Below are 16394 nucleotides of genomic sequence, written 5' to 3' on the forward strand. Positions count from 1 at the left end.
GTTTACTTATTTTTGAGACAGAGAGAGACAGAGCGTGAACAGGTGAGGGGCAGAGAGAGAGGGGGACACAGAATCTGAAACAGGCTCCAGGCTCTGAGCTGTCAGCACAGAGCCCGACACGGAGCTCGAACTCACAGACTGTGAGATCATGACCTGAGCCAAAGTCCGACGCTTAACCGACCAAGCCACCCAGGCGCCCCTGATCCAGTTTTAAAACAGTAGATGTTTCCCATTGTCTTTTATCTCAACAACTTTATATTGTGTTGTAGCAGTTTTAATTATAAAGCAAATTTATTTGCAATGTTACTTGTAAAGCAAATTTCTAAACAGTGAATTCTGTTTTCCTACTTTTTCATTACAAAGTTAAAGATTCTATCGTGGTAAAAATCTTCAGCTAGACATCGGATGAGGAGAGGTTAAAGTCATGGGTAGTGCTTTGGAAGCGATAGGAAGAAAGAGCCACAAACTTCCAGGAAAATATGGATTTATAGAGCTTTTTAGAAGCATATGGAGGGGCGCTTGGCTGGCTCAGAGCATGCAACTTTTGATCTCGGGTTCAGTTTGAGCCCCATGTTGGGTGTAGAAATTACTTAAACATAAAATCTTAAAAAAAATAAAATAAAAGCATGTGGAGAGGTATTTGTGCCTGAGTCCTCAGGTTGCTCTGATGATGATTTTAGGTTACTCTTGCTTATCTCTTCGTAACACATTTTTCTATACTTAGGTGGCTTTGCAAAGGTCAAACTTGCCTGCCATATCCTCACTGGAGAAATGGTAGCTATAAAAATCATGGATAAAAATGCACTAGGGGTAAGTTAAAATTATTTAAAAAATATCTATAGATCAGTTTTGTAAATTAAAACCTGAATTTGCTCTATGTTCTAGTTACTACTTTCATTAGAATGATCTTTCTATAGCTTGTTGGGCTTGTTTTTTAGATTGCAAGTTATGTATAAATCTCTGGTTTTAAAAAGTAATCTGGGGAAGGGGTTACTTTGTCCTTAATTTTAATGCCAGGCCATGGTACATATCTGGTCTGTGTAGTCCATTTTCCTACAGATGTTTCATAGTATTACAGGTGTTTCTGGATATTAATATCTCCTGTACCTTCTCACGATCCCCTTACTAAGTGTTGATCTCTTTTATGATAGATAGATGTGAGTTCTAGAATTTTATTCAAATTGACGTTCGAAGTTATATCATTAAGTCCTTTTTGTGATCAGCCTCTTGCTCATATACATGGGTGTTTCCAGGACTGAGCTGATTGTTACCTCCTGAAACAGCTCATTCAATATGTGGTTTTGGTTTTTTTTTTTTTTTTTTCCCACTGGTGAATTCTACCAAATTTTATTTATTTATTTTTTTTTTATTTATATATGAAATTTATTGTCAAATTGGTTTCCATACAACACCCAGTGCTCATCCCAAAAGGTGCCCTCCTCAGTACCCATCACCCACCCTCTCCTCCCTCCCACCCCCCGTTGGTTTTGGTTTTAATGTACATAAAGTTTATTGTTTTTATATTAAGGGAAGATGGGTCTCTTTTGATGGTCTTTTGGGCCTATTAAACCCTTTCTAGTGTTTGAAGTCACCCTGAGTGGTCTTTTGTTTCTAATTTTTTTATTGTTGCTCATATCATTTGGTTTCTTAGTTTTGGTCTCCTGCTGAGAATTTACTAGTCTCTTTGTATATATCTGTGGCTGTTTCTTCTTTTTGTTTTAAAAAAAAATTTTTTTTTTAATGTTATTTGTCTTTGAGAGAGAGAGTGTGAGCAGGGGAGGGGCAGAGAGAGAGAGACAGACAGGGAGACAGAATACGAAGCAGGCTCCAGGCTCCAAGCTGTCAGCACAGAGCCCCTAATGCAGGGCTCAAACCCAAATACTGCGAGATCATGACCTGAGCGGAAGTCTGACACTTAACCTAACTGACTGAGCAACCTAGGCACCACCGTTTCTTTTTTTTTGAAGATAAATTAGAAAACAGTAAAAAAATTATTTTTTTCTCTAACCAAAAATCTGAGTGTTAAACATTTTTTTTCTTGTGGATTGAGTTAGCATTATAATTATTAGTAGTGTACCACTGAGTAAAACAACACAAACATTTTATAAATGTTGGTAATTATCAAACATAAAAAGTAACATTTTTTAATTTAGTGAAGATTTTAATAAAGTAAGATTTTTTAATTAAACACATAGGACTTTTTTTGGACTCCCTTGTTGGAATGAGACAGAATTTAACATCAAGTGTTCATATCTATTTACTTTTATTTTTTTCTTATTTTTTATTTTTAAGGATGTAAGTGTTGATTAACATGAATAAATAAGTCAGAGAGAATGTGAGGAGTTCTAGTACAGCAGTGTCCCTCAATTCTTTGAACTACTTCCAAATTATATGCCAAAATACAGTGACCTAATCAGAAATTATTTCTAATAATCCGTCAACTGACAATTCAGGCTCTCCTTCAATTTTTTTTTAAGTTTATGTATTCATTTATTTTGAGAGTGTGTGCACATAAGCCAGGGAGGTAACAGAGAGAAAGAAAGAGAGAATCCCAAGTAGGTCCCACACTTGCCAGCACAGAGCCCAAATCAGGGCTTAATCTCACAAACTGAGAGATCATGACCTGAGCCAGGATCAAGAGTTGGAAGCTTAACTGACTGAGCCATCCAGGCACCCCCCTGGAATGCTAACCTAAGGGGTTCTGAGACTGTTTTGATTTTTCTGGACATTGTATTATTCACCCACATCAAACTGTCTTTCATAAAACCCTCAAGGCCTTTCTTTATGTACACACAGATAATTTTTGTTGTATTTTTCTGTGCTGTTGAACAATTTGGCTATTGGTTGCTTTTGCTACTCAGTATTAAAGCTTTTGTTATTGGTGCTTGGAGCACTTCCAAAATAGGTTTATTGCTCATGTACTGTGTTTTGTCACAGAGTGATTTGCCCCGGATCAAAACGGAGATTGAGGCCTTGAAGAACTTGAGACATCAGCATATATGTCAACTCTACCATGTGCTGGAGACAGCCAACAAAATATTCATGGTTCTTGAGGTTAGTAGTATGGTCTAGAGACTGAAAGGTATTTGGTTTCTGTCTTAGTCCACTTGGGCTGCTATAACAAATATCACAGACTGAGTAGTTTATGAACAACAGAAATTTATTTCTCATAGTTCTGAAAGCTGGGAATTACAAAATTAAGGGGCTGGCATGGTCAGGTGAGGGCCTTCTTCCTGATCCATAGCTGGCACCTTCTTGCTATGTCCTTAACGGTAAGAGGGACCAAGGAATCTCTCTGGAACCTCGTTTATAAGAGTCCACTTATACACAGATTTTTTTCAGTATGGTATTGTAAATGTATTTTGTCTTCCTTATGTGTTTCTTTTTTCCAGCTTGCTTTATTATAAGAATATAGTGTATAATACATGTAACATATAAAATATGTATTAATTGACTGTTTATGTTATTGGTAAGGCTTCCTGTCAACAGTAGGCTTTTAATAGTTAAATTTCAGGGAGTCAAAAGTTATGTGCATATATAAAAAATTTAAAAATAGAACTACCATATGATCCAGTAATTCCACTATTGGGTACTTACCGTAAGAATATGAAAACACTAATTCAAAAAGATATATGCACCCCTATTTTACAGCATTATTTATAGTAGTCAAATTATGGAAGCAGCCCAAGTGTCCATTGATAGACGAATGGATAAAGAATATATGGTATGTGTATGTACACACACATACACCACATGCGCACACACACTGTGGAATATTATTCTGCCATAAAAAATGAAATCTTGTCATTTGCTACAACCTGGATGGATCTAAAGAGTATAATGCTAAGTGAAATAAGTCAGAGAAAGACAAATACCATATGATTTCACTCATGTGGAATTTAAGAAATGAACAAAAAAGAGACAAACCAAAAAACACTTTTTAAAAAGATTTATTTATTTTGAGAGAAGGAAAGAACAAGCGAAGGAGGGGCAGAGAGAGAGAGGGAGAGAGAGAGAATCCCAAGCAGGCTCTGCACTGTCAGCATGGAGCTTGATGCAGGGCTTGAACTCACAAACTGTGAGATCATGGCCTGAGCTGAAGAGTCAGACACTTAACTGACTTAACCACCCAGGTGCCCCTCTTAACTACAGAGAAAAACTGATGGTTACCAGATGGGAGGTGGGGGGTGGGGGGGGGGGGTTGGGTGAAACAGGTGAAAGAGATTAAGAGTACTCTATCCTGATGAGTACTGAGTAATGTTTGGAATTGTTGAATCACTACATCCTACATCTGAAACTAATGTAACATATATGTTAACTATACTGGAATTAAAATTAAAAAAAAAGTTACATGCAGATTTTTGACTGTGAGAATGGTCAGCACCGCCAACCCCTGTGTTGTTCAAAGGTCAACTGTACTTACATACAAATCCCTACATGTATTTTAGGTGTGTGTGAATACATACATCTGTGTGTTTTCATATATATATAAATATATATACACACATAGGTGGCTTATTAGTTTCTGTCACACAAGTGGTTGCCTACTATAATATTCTGTACCTTGTTTTTTTTTTTTTTATGCACTTAACATTTTAGCTTGGAGACCATCTGTGTATATTTGTAGAGGTTTTTAATGTTTTTGTTTCACTTCATTTTGCATTTCTTTCTTTGTGTATATAAAGTAGGCTGTTTATATAAATCTTATTGGATAGCATTTAAAAAATTGAGGTATAATTTTTATATGCTAAAATGCACACATTAGGTATACAGTTTGAAAAAGGTAGACATCTATGTACTTCCCACCCCAGCCTAGGGATAAAACGTATCCGTTATGCCCGAAAGTTTTCTCCTGACCCTTTGAAGTTAATCCCTATAACCCTACCTGCCCACTGTACTTCTCAGTGACCAATGATTTGATTTTGGTCACCATAGGTTAGTGTTACCTGTTGTAGAACTTGATATAAATAGAATCATACAGTCTGTACTCTTTTGTGTTTGGTTTCTTTTGTTCAGCATAATGCTTTTTGCAAGTCACTGTATCAATATATACTCTTTTATATCTTGCTTTTTCACTTAATACTGGAGATTGTTTCATATCAGTTTGTAAAGAGCTCCCTTTTTTTTATGGCTGCATAGAATTCCATTTTATAATGGAATTTAAATAGTGTGAACATATTTGGGTTGTTTCCAGGCTTTGTTACAAAACAATACTGCTGCAGTGGATAATCTTGAAAGTGTATCCTTTTTTAAAGATTTATTTTGTTTTTAGAGGGCGGGAGCAGAGGAGAGGGGTATGGGGGAGAGAGAGAGACAGAGAGAGAGACAGAGAGAGAGAGAGAGAAAGAAAGAATCCCAGGCAGGCTCCACACTCAGCATGGAGCTTGACACAGGACTTGATCCCATGACCCTGGGATCATGACCAGAGTTGAAATCAAGAGTCTGACGCTCAACCGACTTAGCCACCCAGGCACTCCCAAAGAGTATTGCTTTTGATGTTAGAGTATATCTGTAGGAACATTTTCTAAATGTGGAACTATGAGGTCAAAAGCTATAGATATCTGTGATTTTAATTGGTACTGCTAAGGTGAAATGAAATCTTGAAGGGAAACCCCAGTTTACAGAAAGGTAGAGTTGCTCTGGAGAAGGGATGGAAAGCTTAGAACTTTATATTCTGGTACCTCTTCTCCTATAGCTTCTTATGAACCTCTGTAGAACTGGGCTCCTTCTGGTACAGACTAAAAATCTCTGGTCTTCAGGATGGAAAAGCAATAATTGCTTCTGGGGTGCACCTGGCTGGCTCAGGTGGTAGAGCATGTGACTCTTAACCTTGGGGTTGTGAGTTTGAGGCCTACATTGGGTATAGAGATTACTTAAAAATAAAATCTTTAAAAAAATCTTTAAAAAATTGTGCTTTTTTTAAAATTGTTTTTGTTTTAGGGAACTACAATAAATATGAGTGCATTAAGATGAGAATGGGTTTTAATATTTTGCTATAAAAATATAAAACCCTGAGTGAACTTAAAAATCACAGTGTCAGGGGGTGCCTGGGTGTCTCAGTCTCTTAAGCATCTGACTTTAGTTCAGGTCATGATCTCACAGTTCATGAGTTTGAGCCCCATTTTGGGCTCTGCGCTGCCAGTGCAGAGCCCACTTGGGATCCTCTGTCGTCTCTCTGCCCCTCCCCTGCCTGCGTGTGCACGTGCTGTCTCTCTTTCAAAAATAAAATAAACATTAAAAAAATCGCAGTGTTAGTTGGTTCTACTTCTACTTACTGGTCATAAAACTGCTTGAGACCAAGAGCTGTTGTTCTGTGTCCTGGAGTAATTGTTGACCTGTTTGATCGTGACAGTGTATTTTTGACTATTCTTCACTTGGTTCCCTTGCCTATAAGTTGAATTAAAGATATCTCTGAGTTAAGTATAATTTTTTGTTTTAATTCCTCTGAAGTGATTTTTGTCAGTAGTAATCATACCTGCATGCCTCTGTTGTTATTGAAGTATTGCCCCGGAGGAGAGCTGTTTGACTACATAATTTCCCAGGATCGCCTATCCGAGGAGGAGACCCGAGTTGTCTTCCGTCAGATAGTATCTGCAGTTGCTTATGTGCACAGCCAGGGTTATGCTCACAGGGACCTCAAACCGGTAAGTGACTATCACAGATGCTCACCTGAGAGTTCAACATCATTTACCAGTTTTTACTAGTGTTCTACAGGTTCTTTCTGTTTAGGGTCTATCTTGGCTTTGCTTCTTTTTTTGTTCCACTGATAATGTATCACTTTTCTTTCTTTTCTTTTGACTGCCGGTAGGCTTTTTTGGATCTACCTAATTGTTGATATTCTGTATGTTTGTCAGTTGTGGGTGACATTATGAATGTCTTTGTAATCAACTGGGGAATATAAACTTCAGGATTTTATCTCTAGGAAAGAAGAGTTTTGAGTATTTTCTTTGAGAATATTGTCATTGAGTATTTTCCCTTTAATACTCTTTTCCTGACCTCATCTTCCTTTAATTTTAATTCCATACATCTCAGAAAGGAATAGTTCAATGGAATGAACAGTCTCTAATTTTCAAGGACAGAATAAAAATGCAAATACTTTTAAGTCTGCAGGCTCTGACTAATATGGATGGTAATGAACATGGGTTTTATGTTACTTGGTATTAGGGCCAGGAGTCTAGAATTGGTTGACAAAACATGGCAATGTTACTTTCCTTTTGCCTCTGTTTATACACAGCCCTCTGATTTGAGCTCATTCTTTTGGTTTGGTACACGTTGTGTTTGCTTGTAGTTGAATCTCAGGGTACCACAGAGGGGATGGTTTATGCTGAAGTGTCTCAAGGGGAGGCAGAATAGTTCTCGCCATTCCTCCTCTTTCCCTTTCCTTACTTCTTGTCATTTCATTCTTTTTTAGTGATTTTCATTCTGTTGTTCCCAGGCTGCTTGGTATAAACCATCTTAAATCTTATCTATTGGTTTTGCTGCTGCCTGGACTGCATCACACAGAGCCTCCAGCAGCAGGGCCTGCAGGCAGAGAATGTAACTGTGACAGAGGGCTTTAGAAGAGTGGAAAGTGCTTATTTTATGGAAGCAGAGGTCTGCGTTACATTTACTGAATTTGGAAAAGTGTAAAATATTTGTAACTTTGTTAGTGAAAAGCTAGATAGCTCTGTTGTCATCAGCCAGCTCCATTTGCATCATCCTCCAGCTTCTGTTGAATATCTAAGATGGCAGGCCTGTCTTATTGCCAACGTGTGGTGCAAAGCTCAAGATGTCTGTAACCTTATTGGCCAAACTCCAGGAACACCTTTATTCATCAAAGAAGAAACAATAGGGGCGCCTGGGTGGCTTGGTCGGTTAAGTGTCCGACTTCGGTTCAGGTCATGATCTCACGGTCCGTGAGTTCCGTGAGTTCGAGCCCCGCGTCGGGCTCTGTGCTGACAGCTCAGAGCCTGGAGCCTGTTTTGGATTCTGTGTCTCGCTCTCTCTCTGCTCCTCCCCTGTTCATGCTCTTTCTCTCTCTGTCTCAAAAATAAATAAACGTTAAAAAAAAAAAGAAAGTAACTGCTTTCTAAAAAAAAAGAAGAAGAAACAATAGAATGGGAAGGCCAAATAGATGATCCCCAGTCATCCAGACTCTCAAGTTCATTAACTGTACAACCAAAAATCAAAAGTGCAGCAATATATGCTGCTTCAGAAGTATTCATAACTGTTGAGGTAAAGGGGAAGAGAGGAAAAAAAAATCTATGAAATTCCAACCAAAATATATTGTGTTTGTATCTTTTTATTTTTGTACTTTTTATAATGTTTGCTTTTGTCCTGAATATATATATATTGTATAAAGTATTTCCCCCCCCAAAAGATGTCACTCCTTGAATAAAGTCCCACAGAATACTCAAGTTTACTTTCTATTTTTAAAAACTTACTATGGGAAATACTCCGGAAATAAATGTCTTATATGTGGAAAAAATAAATCTTGTTCATTTAGAAACTGTTTTTAGAAATGGCTAGAGGTAGGATGTGATATAAGGAAGTCAATATACAGTTATGAAAATATCTTTGTTTCCCCAGGAAAATTTGTTGTTTGATGAATATCATAAATTAAAACTGATTGACTTTGGTCTCTGTGCAAAACCCAAGGTAAGTACAGAAATAAAAATGTATTTATTTCCTTTGTAAATATACCTTTTTAGGGTATTATCTTGCAGTGGCTTCCACTTAGCCTTTGTTGAGCGTGGTTGCAACCATTGAGAAGAATGTTAAATTGCATCCCCTTTAGAAGTTCTCTAGATGATTTGAATAGGTAGCCAAGATTGAGAACCACTGCTCTAGGTCCAGGGTTGGCCCTGCTGAAGCCCCCATGGATGTGCTGTGAGAGAATTTGCAGTGCTGAGGTGACATGAGGTCATTACAACATGAATTCTGAATTGATTCTATGTTTGCAGTTTGAGTATGTTGCCACTAGGTGAAGCTTTTGTTCATTTAGATAGGAGTTTTGGGAATTTAGTGCAAATCTATTCTTTGTTATCCAAATGGTTCTATAACTAATGGTTACGTTTTGAGAGGCAATCCTCTTTCCTTATAAAAGAAGAAGGAAAAAGTCCATATGCACTATTAAATGTATATGGGTATATATTTCCTTAATTTGTACCCCACAGTTAAGTACTGGTGTTCTCCAGCGTACCTTCTCTTTGAGGTGACTTTGAACTTTCCAGCTGCGCTGTCTGCAGAGCTCCTGTGTGACTGCCTGTTGGAGGCTTCCTCCTGAGTTCTCTAATGATGGTACTCACAGTCTCTAAAATGAGCTGTCTACACTCATTAGGAATGTTGAAATTGCAGACCTGTCTTAGCCCTTTGTAGTCCCATGATTATTTCCTGCCCCAATCAGAATTAGCTAAATGCAAAGGGAAGCAGATTTTGCCCCTTCAGCTGAATGTCTCATTCTTTCTGATTTTCCTCTCCTTCCCTTGGCTCTTCAGAGATTGTCAGTGGAGCCTTGTGTCTGGGAGCCAAATGCTCTATGGCATTTTTTTGATCGGCAGTCGTATAAAGATAAAACATACTTTGAGCAGATAAACTGGTTTAAGTCATGTTCTCCACAGGAGGCAGTGGAGAAGGTTTGTGACAGACTCCATTAGCTTTTATTTATGGCTGCCACAGATTCGACCCACACAGACACCATCTGAGAAAGCAGCCTTGGCTGGGAGAGGATTGCCTCTGCTTTCTGCTGAGAAGTTCACTTCTGGGCACGTTGTTGCAGTTGTAAATGAAATTTCGCAGTTTCACAAGTCATTTGCCAGTTGTAGGACTACACAAATGTTGGGTAGTCGTATCATGTTCATTATGTCTTGATGTTTCTGTGCGAGAGCAGAGGATGTCGAGCAGATTCTCATTTTCACAGATCTGGAAGTTCAGGTGTTTTTTATTTGTGTTACGACTGGGTCTAGAAAACAGACTCCTAAGGCACTGTTCTATGTAGCAGATTCCTCTCTTCCCTCTAAGGAAAGAGAAACTTTTCTGTATTTGTAAAGATTTGATATTGGAGATAGAGTCCAGGAAAGAAATAGTCCTTTTTGTTGGAGTACTTGGGAGTGGGCAGACATGGGTGCTTGGATGTTTGTTAAGCTGATTATTTTGTGAATGGATGTCTAGGAGAGTATGAACCTGACTTGATTGAGCTAAGGGGAAGAAGATTTTGTTCATGCCAGGTTGTAGTGGTATTGGAAATCCAGAGAAGAGTAAACTACACGTGTTTGCATGCATATAGCATAGTATGGGGTTGGCTGCACAGAGTCTCTCATTCTTTGAGATAATTCTTCATCTAGTTTCTCTCTGCTTGTGCCAAAAGAATGTTTATCAAGGTTTCAATTTCTTCAGGGCCATAATTAAGGAGTATTTCATTTTTTCTTGTTGGCAGGGTAACAAGGATTACCATCTTCAGACATGTTGTGGGAGTCTTGCTTATGCAGCACCTGAATTAATACAAGGCAAATCATACCTGGGATCGGAGGTAATTATTCATTGATTAATTCAATATGTAATCAATATACATTTATTGGTGACCTGTAGTGAGTCAGACATTGTGCACTGGGGATATTACAATAAGGTAAGAAATAATCTTGTTAATCAAAGAGTTCAGTTTATTCAGAGAGTAAGACTTAAAGTAACACATGAAATGAATAACTTGCAATAAATATAATAATGTATATTATACTTATGAAGCAAAGGTATATTTCTGGTGTCCTTGTTTTGGTTACTTTCATGTTAAAACAATACGTAGTTTAGACTGGTTAGCCCAGCCAGGTAGAGCACAAGGCCAGGGTTGCAGCCTCAGTTTTCAGAGATGCTTCCTGGTTAGCTCTGAGAAAACTTGGACTTTGTTCATAGCCAGATAGTTATCTGAGGCCAGCAGTCCTTTGCAGGAGGCCCAGGCTCAGAAGGCCTGGGCACTGCCTGTTTTACTTACCATTAGTTACTGCGAGCCCGTCAGTCCTTTCCGTTCTGTGGAGTACTAATACTGCTAATATTAGTATTATAGTACAAAGTTGAGTTATCAAAAGCTCAGGAAATGCTGGATTGAATAATTTTTTTAGTTCAGGACATCTCTAGATCTTTAATATGTTCTCATCCAATGTGATCCTCTGGGAGGGGAGCATCATAGATAGCAGCTGGCCTTGATTTTACCTGCCTACAGAGTCCATTTTTTATGTGCTGCATCTTTTGGAACTAGTGTTATGTTGGAGAAACCTTGACATATGCCCATTTACTTAATTGTAACAAGAGAAGATGGGAACTGACTTCTTTTGGTGATTTTTGATGTGGATATAATCTCAAACTTACAGAACAGTTGCAAATATGGAATGAGGAACTTCTGTATACATTTAGTCCTATTCACAGTTGTTGGCATTTTTTTTCATTCTGTTTGCTTTTTCATTCTCTATGTTTGTATATATGCATATTCTTAACCAATTAAGAATAATTTTTAGACATTATTCCCCTTTATCATTAAATACTATGTATATATTTCCTAAAAGCAAGGGCTTTCTCTTTTATACCTACACTATAGTTATCAAAATCGGGGATTTAATATTGATACAACTTATTTAATTCATAATTCATAGTCACGTGCTGTTAATTGTACCACTAGTGTCCTTAGCTATATTTTCCCTCCAGTCCAGGATTCAGTTCAGGATCACGTATTGCTCCTTTGGCCTGCTTTTTCATTTTATTAAAAAAAATTTTTTTTGAATGTTTATTATTTTTGAAGAAGAGAAGGAGACAGAGTGTGAGCAGGGGAGGAACAGAGAGAAAGGGAGACACAAAATCCAAAGCACGCTCCAGGCTCCGAGCTGTCAGCACAGAGCCTGACACGGGGCTCAAACTCACAAACCATGAGATCATGACCTGACATGTCCGACCTGACAAGTTGGACGCTTAGCTGCCTGAGCCACTCAGGCACCCCATCCTTTGGTCTTCTTTAATCTGGAAGAGTTCCTTATCCTTTATCTTACTTGACCTTGACATTTGTGAGGAATCCACTTATTTTGTAGAAAGTATCTCAATTTGAATTTATCTGATGCTTATGATTAGATTTAGCTTATGCCTTTTTGGCAGAAATACCACAGAGGTGATATTGTGGCCTTCTCAGTGCATAATAGGAAAAGGAACAAACTTTTACTGAGCATTTATTATAGTCCTGGAATCATGCTAGATCCTTTTCTTGTTCAGTTGTGGTATAAACACATATTACATAAAATTTACCATCCTAATTTTAACTATCTTAACCATTTTTAAGTGTACAGTTCAATAGTGTTAGGCACATTTAGGGGCACCTGGGTGGCTCAGTCGGTTAAGTGCCTGACTTCGGCTCAGGTCATGATCTCATGGTTGGTGAGTTTGAGTGACACATCAGGCTCTGTGCTGGCAGCTCAGAGCCCAGAATGTGCTTCGGGTTCTGTGTCTTCCTCTCTCTGTCTGCCCCTCCCCTGCTGATGCTCTGTCTCCCTCTCTTTCTCAAAAATAAATAAATAAAAAAAAGAAATAGTGATAGGCACCTTTATATTGTGCAAGCAATCTCCAGAGCTCTTTTCATTTTGCAAAATGCAACTCTATACCCATTAAATAATTATTCTATTCTTCCTTCCTCCCACCACTGGCAGCTACCCTTCTACATTCTGTCTATATGAATTTGACTACTCTAGGTACCTTATATCGTGGAGTCCTACAATATTTGTCTTTTCGTGACTGGCTTATTTCACTTCACACAGTATCCTCAAGACTCATACATGTTGTAGCATGTGTCAGAATTGTTTTCCTTTTTTTTTTTTTTCAAACATTTGTTTATTTTGGGAGAGGACGTGCGTGTGCACAGGGGAGGGGCAGTGAGAGAGGGAGAGAGAGTCTCAAGCAGGTTCCGTGCTGTCAGTGCAGAGGCTGACATGGGGCTTGAACCCACAAACTGTGAGATCATGACCTGTGCCGAAATCAAGAGTCAGATGCTTAACTGGCGGAGCCATCCAGGCGTCCCAATGCTAGATGCTTTTTATAATTTTCATTTAAATGAAATCCAAAAATCCTTTGGAGTGAATACTGTCATTCATTTCATTAAGGTAAGAAGTTGAAGAAACTGAGGCTCAGAAATTAAGTGCCTTCGCAAGGTCACACACCTGGTAAACAAGAGGTCAGGATTTGAACTGAGGGAGGCTTTACTGCATACCTGTACATTCTCTTTCTCTCTCTCTTCTAAATTATATGGTAGTTTTTTTAAATAGGCTCCACACCCAATGTGGTGCTTAAACCCACGACCCTGAGATCAAGAGTCACATGCTCTACCAACTGAGCCAGCCAGGAACCCCAATAATTTTTAATAGAATTTTAAAAGCATTTTTAACCGCTTTTATTTTAATTTTTTAAAAGTTTATTTATTTTGAGAGAGAGAAAGAGAAAGAAGGAGGGGCAGAGAGAGAGAGAGACAGACAGACAGACAGACAGACAGACAGAGAATCCCAAGCAGGCTCCATGCTGTCAGCACAGACTCCCCCTACACTGACTTGATCTCATGGTCTCATGAGATCATGACCTGAGCTGAAACCAAGAGTTGGATGCTTAGCCAGCAGAGCCACCCAGGTGCTCCTTTCCTTATCTTTTTGTTTAACCTCAGATATAACCTCTCTGTTGACCTCTTCTTGTGGCATTTGATGAGGCCATGCTAGCCCAGTATTTCCTGTGCAGCCTCTTTGCTTTGAATTGAACACCCTGGTCAGGGGTGCCATACTATCCAGGCTGAATTTATAGATCAATTATTTGACATCTCTGAGTCGTAAATAGTTAATTTCTGACCTCCTGCAACTGGGAAGAAAAAAATGAGGTGTTTGCCTGAAAGTAGATCATTCACTTGGGGCATCTTAATAATTTGATGTGACTTGGTAGACAGGACTAGGCATTAGATTTGGGTTACTAAGTATAGGTATTACTTAGATGTGATGCCGCTTGAGTTATTTTAACTCTTGTTTCTCTCCTCTGCCTACCCCTCCTGCCTTAAAAAAAAAAAAAATGCTGCTCTTTTTACCTCTTAAAATTTTCCTAAGTCTCAAGTGATAGTGGGAGCTGTGATTTCTCCTCAGTCAGCAGCCGTGTCATTATTGACTAAGGCCAAATACCGCTTGAATTAGTAGTTCGTGCTTAGGACTCATGGGACACATGGATATCTTATACAAAGGTTAAGCTCCTTTCTGGGATTTTGAGATTTGTAGGGGTGTTTGTGCTGGCAGGCTAATTTCTAGCTTCTATATTTGAGAAGTCAATCGTTGAACTTTATTAAGTTTTCTTTACGTAGAGAGGAATTTACAGCACAGCTTAGTTACATTTATAGATTATCAGTAGTAAATTTTAAGGCTTGTTTTGACATCCTCATGCATGTTTATATAACCCTCAACAGCACTACAGAATTGTCTTTCAGAATCAGAGACCTGGCCTCATCTCCTTTTTTTTTTTTTTTTTTTTTAACATTTATTCACTTTTGAGAGAGAGAGACAGAGGGTGAGCAGGGGAGGTTACAGAGAGAGAGAGACACAGAATCTGAAGCAGACTCCAGGCTCTGAGCTGTTAGCACAGAGCCCGACGTGGGGCTTGAACCCATGAACTGCAGATTCATGAACTGAGCCCAATCAGATGCTCAACCAACTGAGCCACCCAGGTGCCCCCTCATCTCCTTTCTTATCATACCCAATCCAGCCCAGCCAACTGGGAATTATTTTCTATTGAACATTACAATCCAACACTGGAAGAGAGTGCACTGAACTAAAAGTCGGGAGACCTACCTGGGTGGCCTGCCATTGACTGGGTGACTTTGAACAAGCCTTCCTTTCTGGGCTTTAGGTTCCTTGTCTGTAGAATGAGCAGGTTGAATTGGATGATCTCTGCACCATTTTTCAGCTCTGTGAAGATTCTGTTAAGTGTACTGTCGCTTAATATGTCTGTAATATGTTCTCAGTTTTTAAAAAATTATTTCTTTCTCCCACTCAGGCAGATGTTTGGAGTATGGGCATACTCTTATATGTACTTATGTGTGGCTTTCTACCATTCGATGATGATAATGTCATGGCTTTGTACAAGAAGATTATGGTGAGTGTTATAAGGCATGCGTAGAATTTCACTGTAACAGTTCTGTTAACTATTTGCTTCTATTTATAAGGCAAAAACAGGCAGAAGTAATGTATGCTGTTAGAAGTCAAGATGGTGGTTACACTTTGGAGGAGGGGAGTGACTGGAAGAGGGGTATGGAGGGGGATTCTGTTCTTTCTTGATCTGGATGTTGGTTATGTGTGTGTATTCAATTTTTGAAAACTTGCCATGGTGGACCCTCAATACGTATACTGTTCTGTATGTATATTATACTTCTGTAGTAAAATGCTTAACAGAACAAAAACAAATGGGAACACAAACATGGAAGATGATTTTTCTGGTAACAGTTTTTACCTTGTATCCTGAAATGATACCTTAGTAAGTTACTGTGTTAAATCACATTTTTCTGTTGGGTTCTGATAAAATAAGAAACTGCTTCTTTTTGAAGGTAACATTTGGCTTTAAGGTTTAATAAAACCATAGTTAAGAGTGCTGTAGGCTTTGTTAAAATCATATGTATCAGAGACAGAAAGATTTGTGGTTGTGAGGCTTGGGGATGGAGTGGCAGTGGGGAGTAACCCTTAATGAACACAGGGTTTATTTTGGGGGTGATGAGAACATCCTGGAATTATATGGTGGTAATGATTGCACAACTTTATGAATATAAAAACTAAAAATCACTGAATTGTACACTTTTAAAGGGTGAATTTTATGTTTGTGACTTAAATTCAATTTAAAAACCCCTCAAAACCATATATACCAAGGAAACAGTAAAATTCATTTTAAAGATTTAACATTAAAGCAAGCTAACACAAGATATGTAAAGAGGAAGAAAGAACACCATTTTGTATCCCTGGCAAACCAGGATCAGACCAACAGGGCAACTTCTCTGTGTGTGACTTGAATTCAGTTCTGTTGAACAAATATTTCCTGAAGGTTTTCTTTGTATAAGATACTGGAAGGCATGAACAAGAATCTGTGAAACTTGATCATTGTCCACCAGGGCCTGATTTCTTGTTGGAGACAGATACAAGGCTATCTAAAAAGGCCAAAAGGTCAGGGATGCCGTATTATTACAGAGATATAAATGAATGTAATACAGGAATGGGTGAGGGGTTTGGGAGAACATGTTAGAGGAAGTGAGGTTTGAGCAAGGCTTTCATAAGGGGTAGAAGTGCTTCAGAAAGGGATGTGGGAGAGAGCATGTTTGGTAGAGTAGACAGTATGAGCAAAGACAGAGGATAGGAGAAGCATGGGGGAAGATGGTCGGATAT

The 16394-nt window shown here is 38.5% G+C and overlaps 1 protein-coding gene across 2 annotated transcripts in view; it reads left to right on the top strand.

The window, feature by feature from the left end:
- MELK (maternal embryonic leucine zipper kinase) overlaps positions 1-16394 on the top strand; it is a 92866-nt gene that overhangs the window by 8809 nt on the left and 67663 nt on the right. For both annotated transcript variants that reach the window (XM_086683514.1, XM_086683515.1), the window contains exons 3-8: positions 725-810; positions 2938-3054; positions 6501-6644; positions 8569-8637; positions 10415-10507; positions 15022-15120. In XM_086683514.1, the coding sequence (XP_086539640.1) occupies positions 725-810; positions 2938-3054; positions 6501-6644; positions 8569-8637; positions 10415-10507; positions 15022-15120 (608 nt within the window). The remainder of the gene's footprint in view (positions 1-724; positions 811-2937; positions 3055-6500; positions 6645-8568; positions 8638-10414; positions 10508-15021; positions 15121-16394) is intronic.

Source organism: Puma concolor, chromosome D4 (assembly GCF_028749965.1).
Source record: "Puma concolor isolate L17-30 chromosome D4, mPumCon1.1.hap2, whole genome shotgun sequence".
NCBI classification, from domain to species: domain Eukaryota; kingdom Metazoa; phylum Chordata; class Mammalia; order Carnivora; family Felidae; genus Puma; species Puma concolor.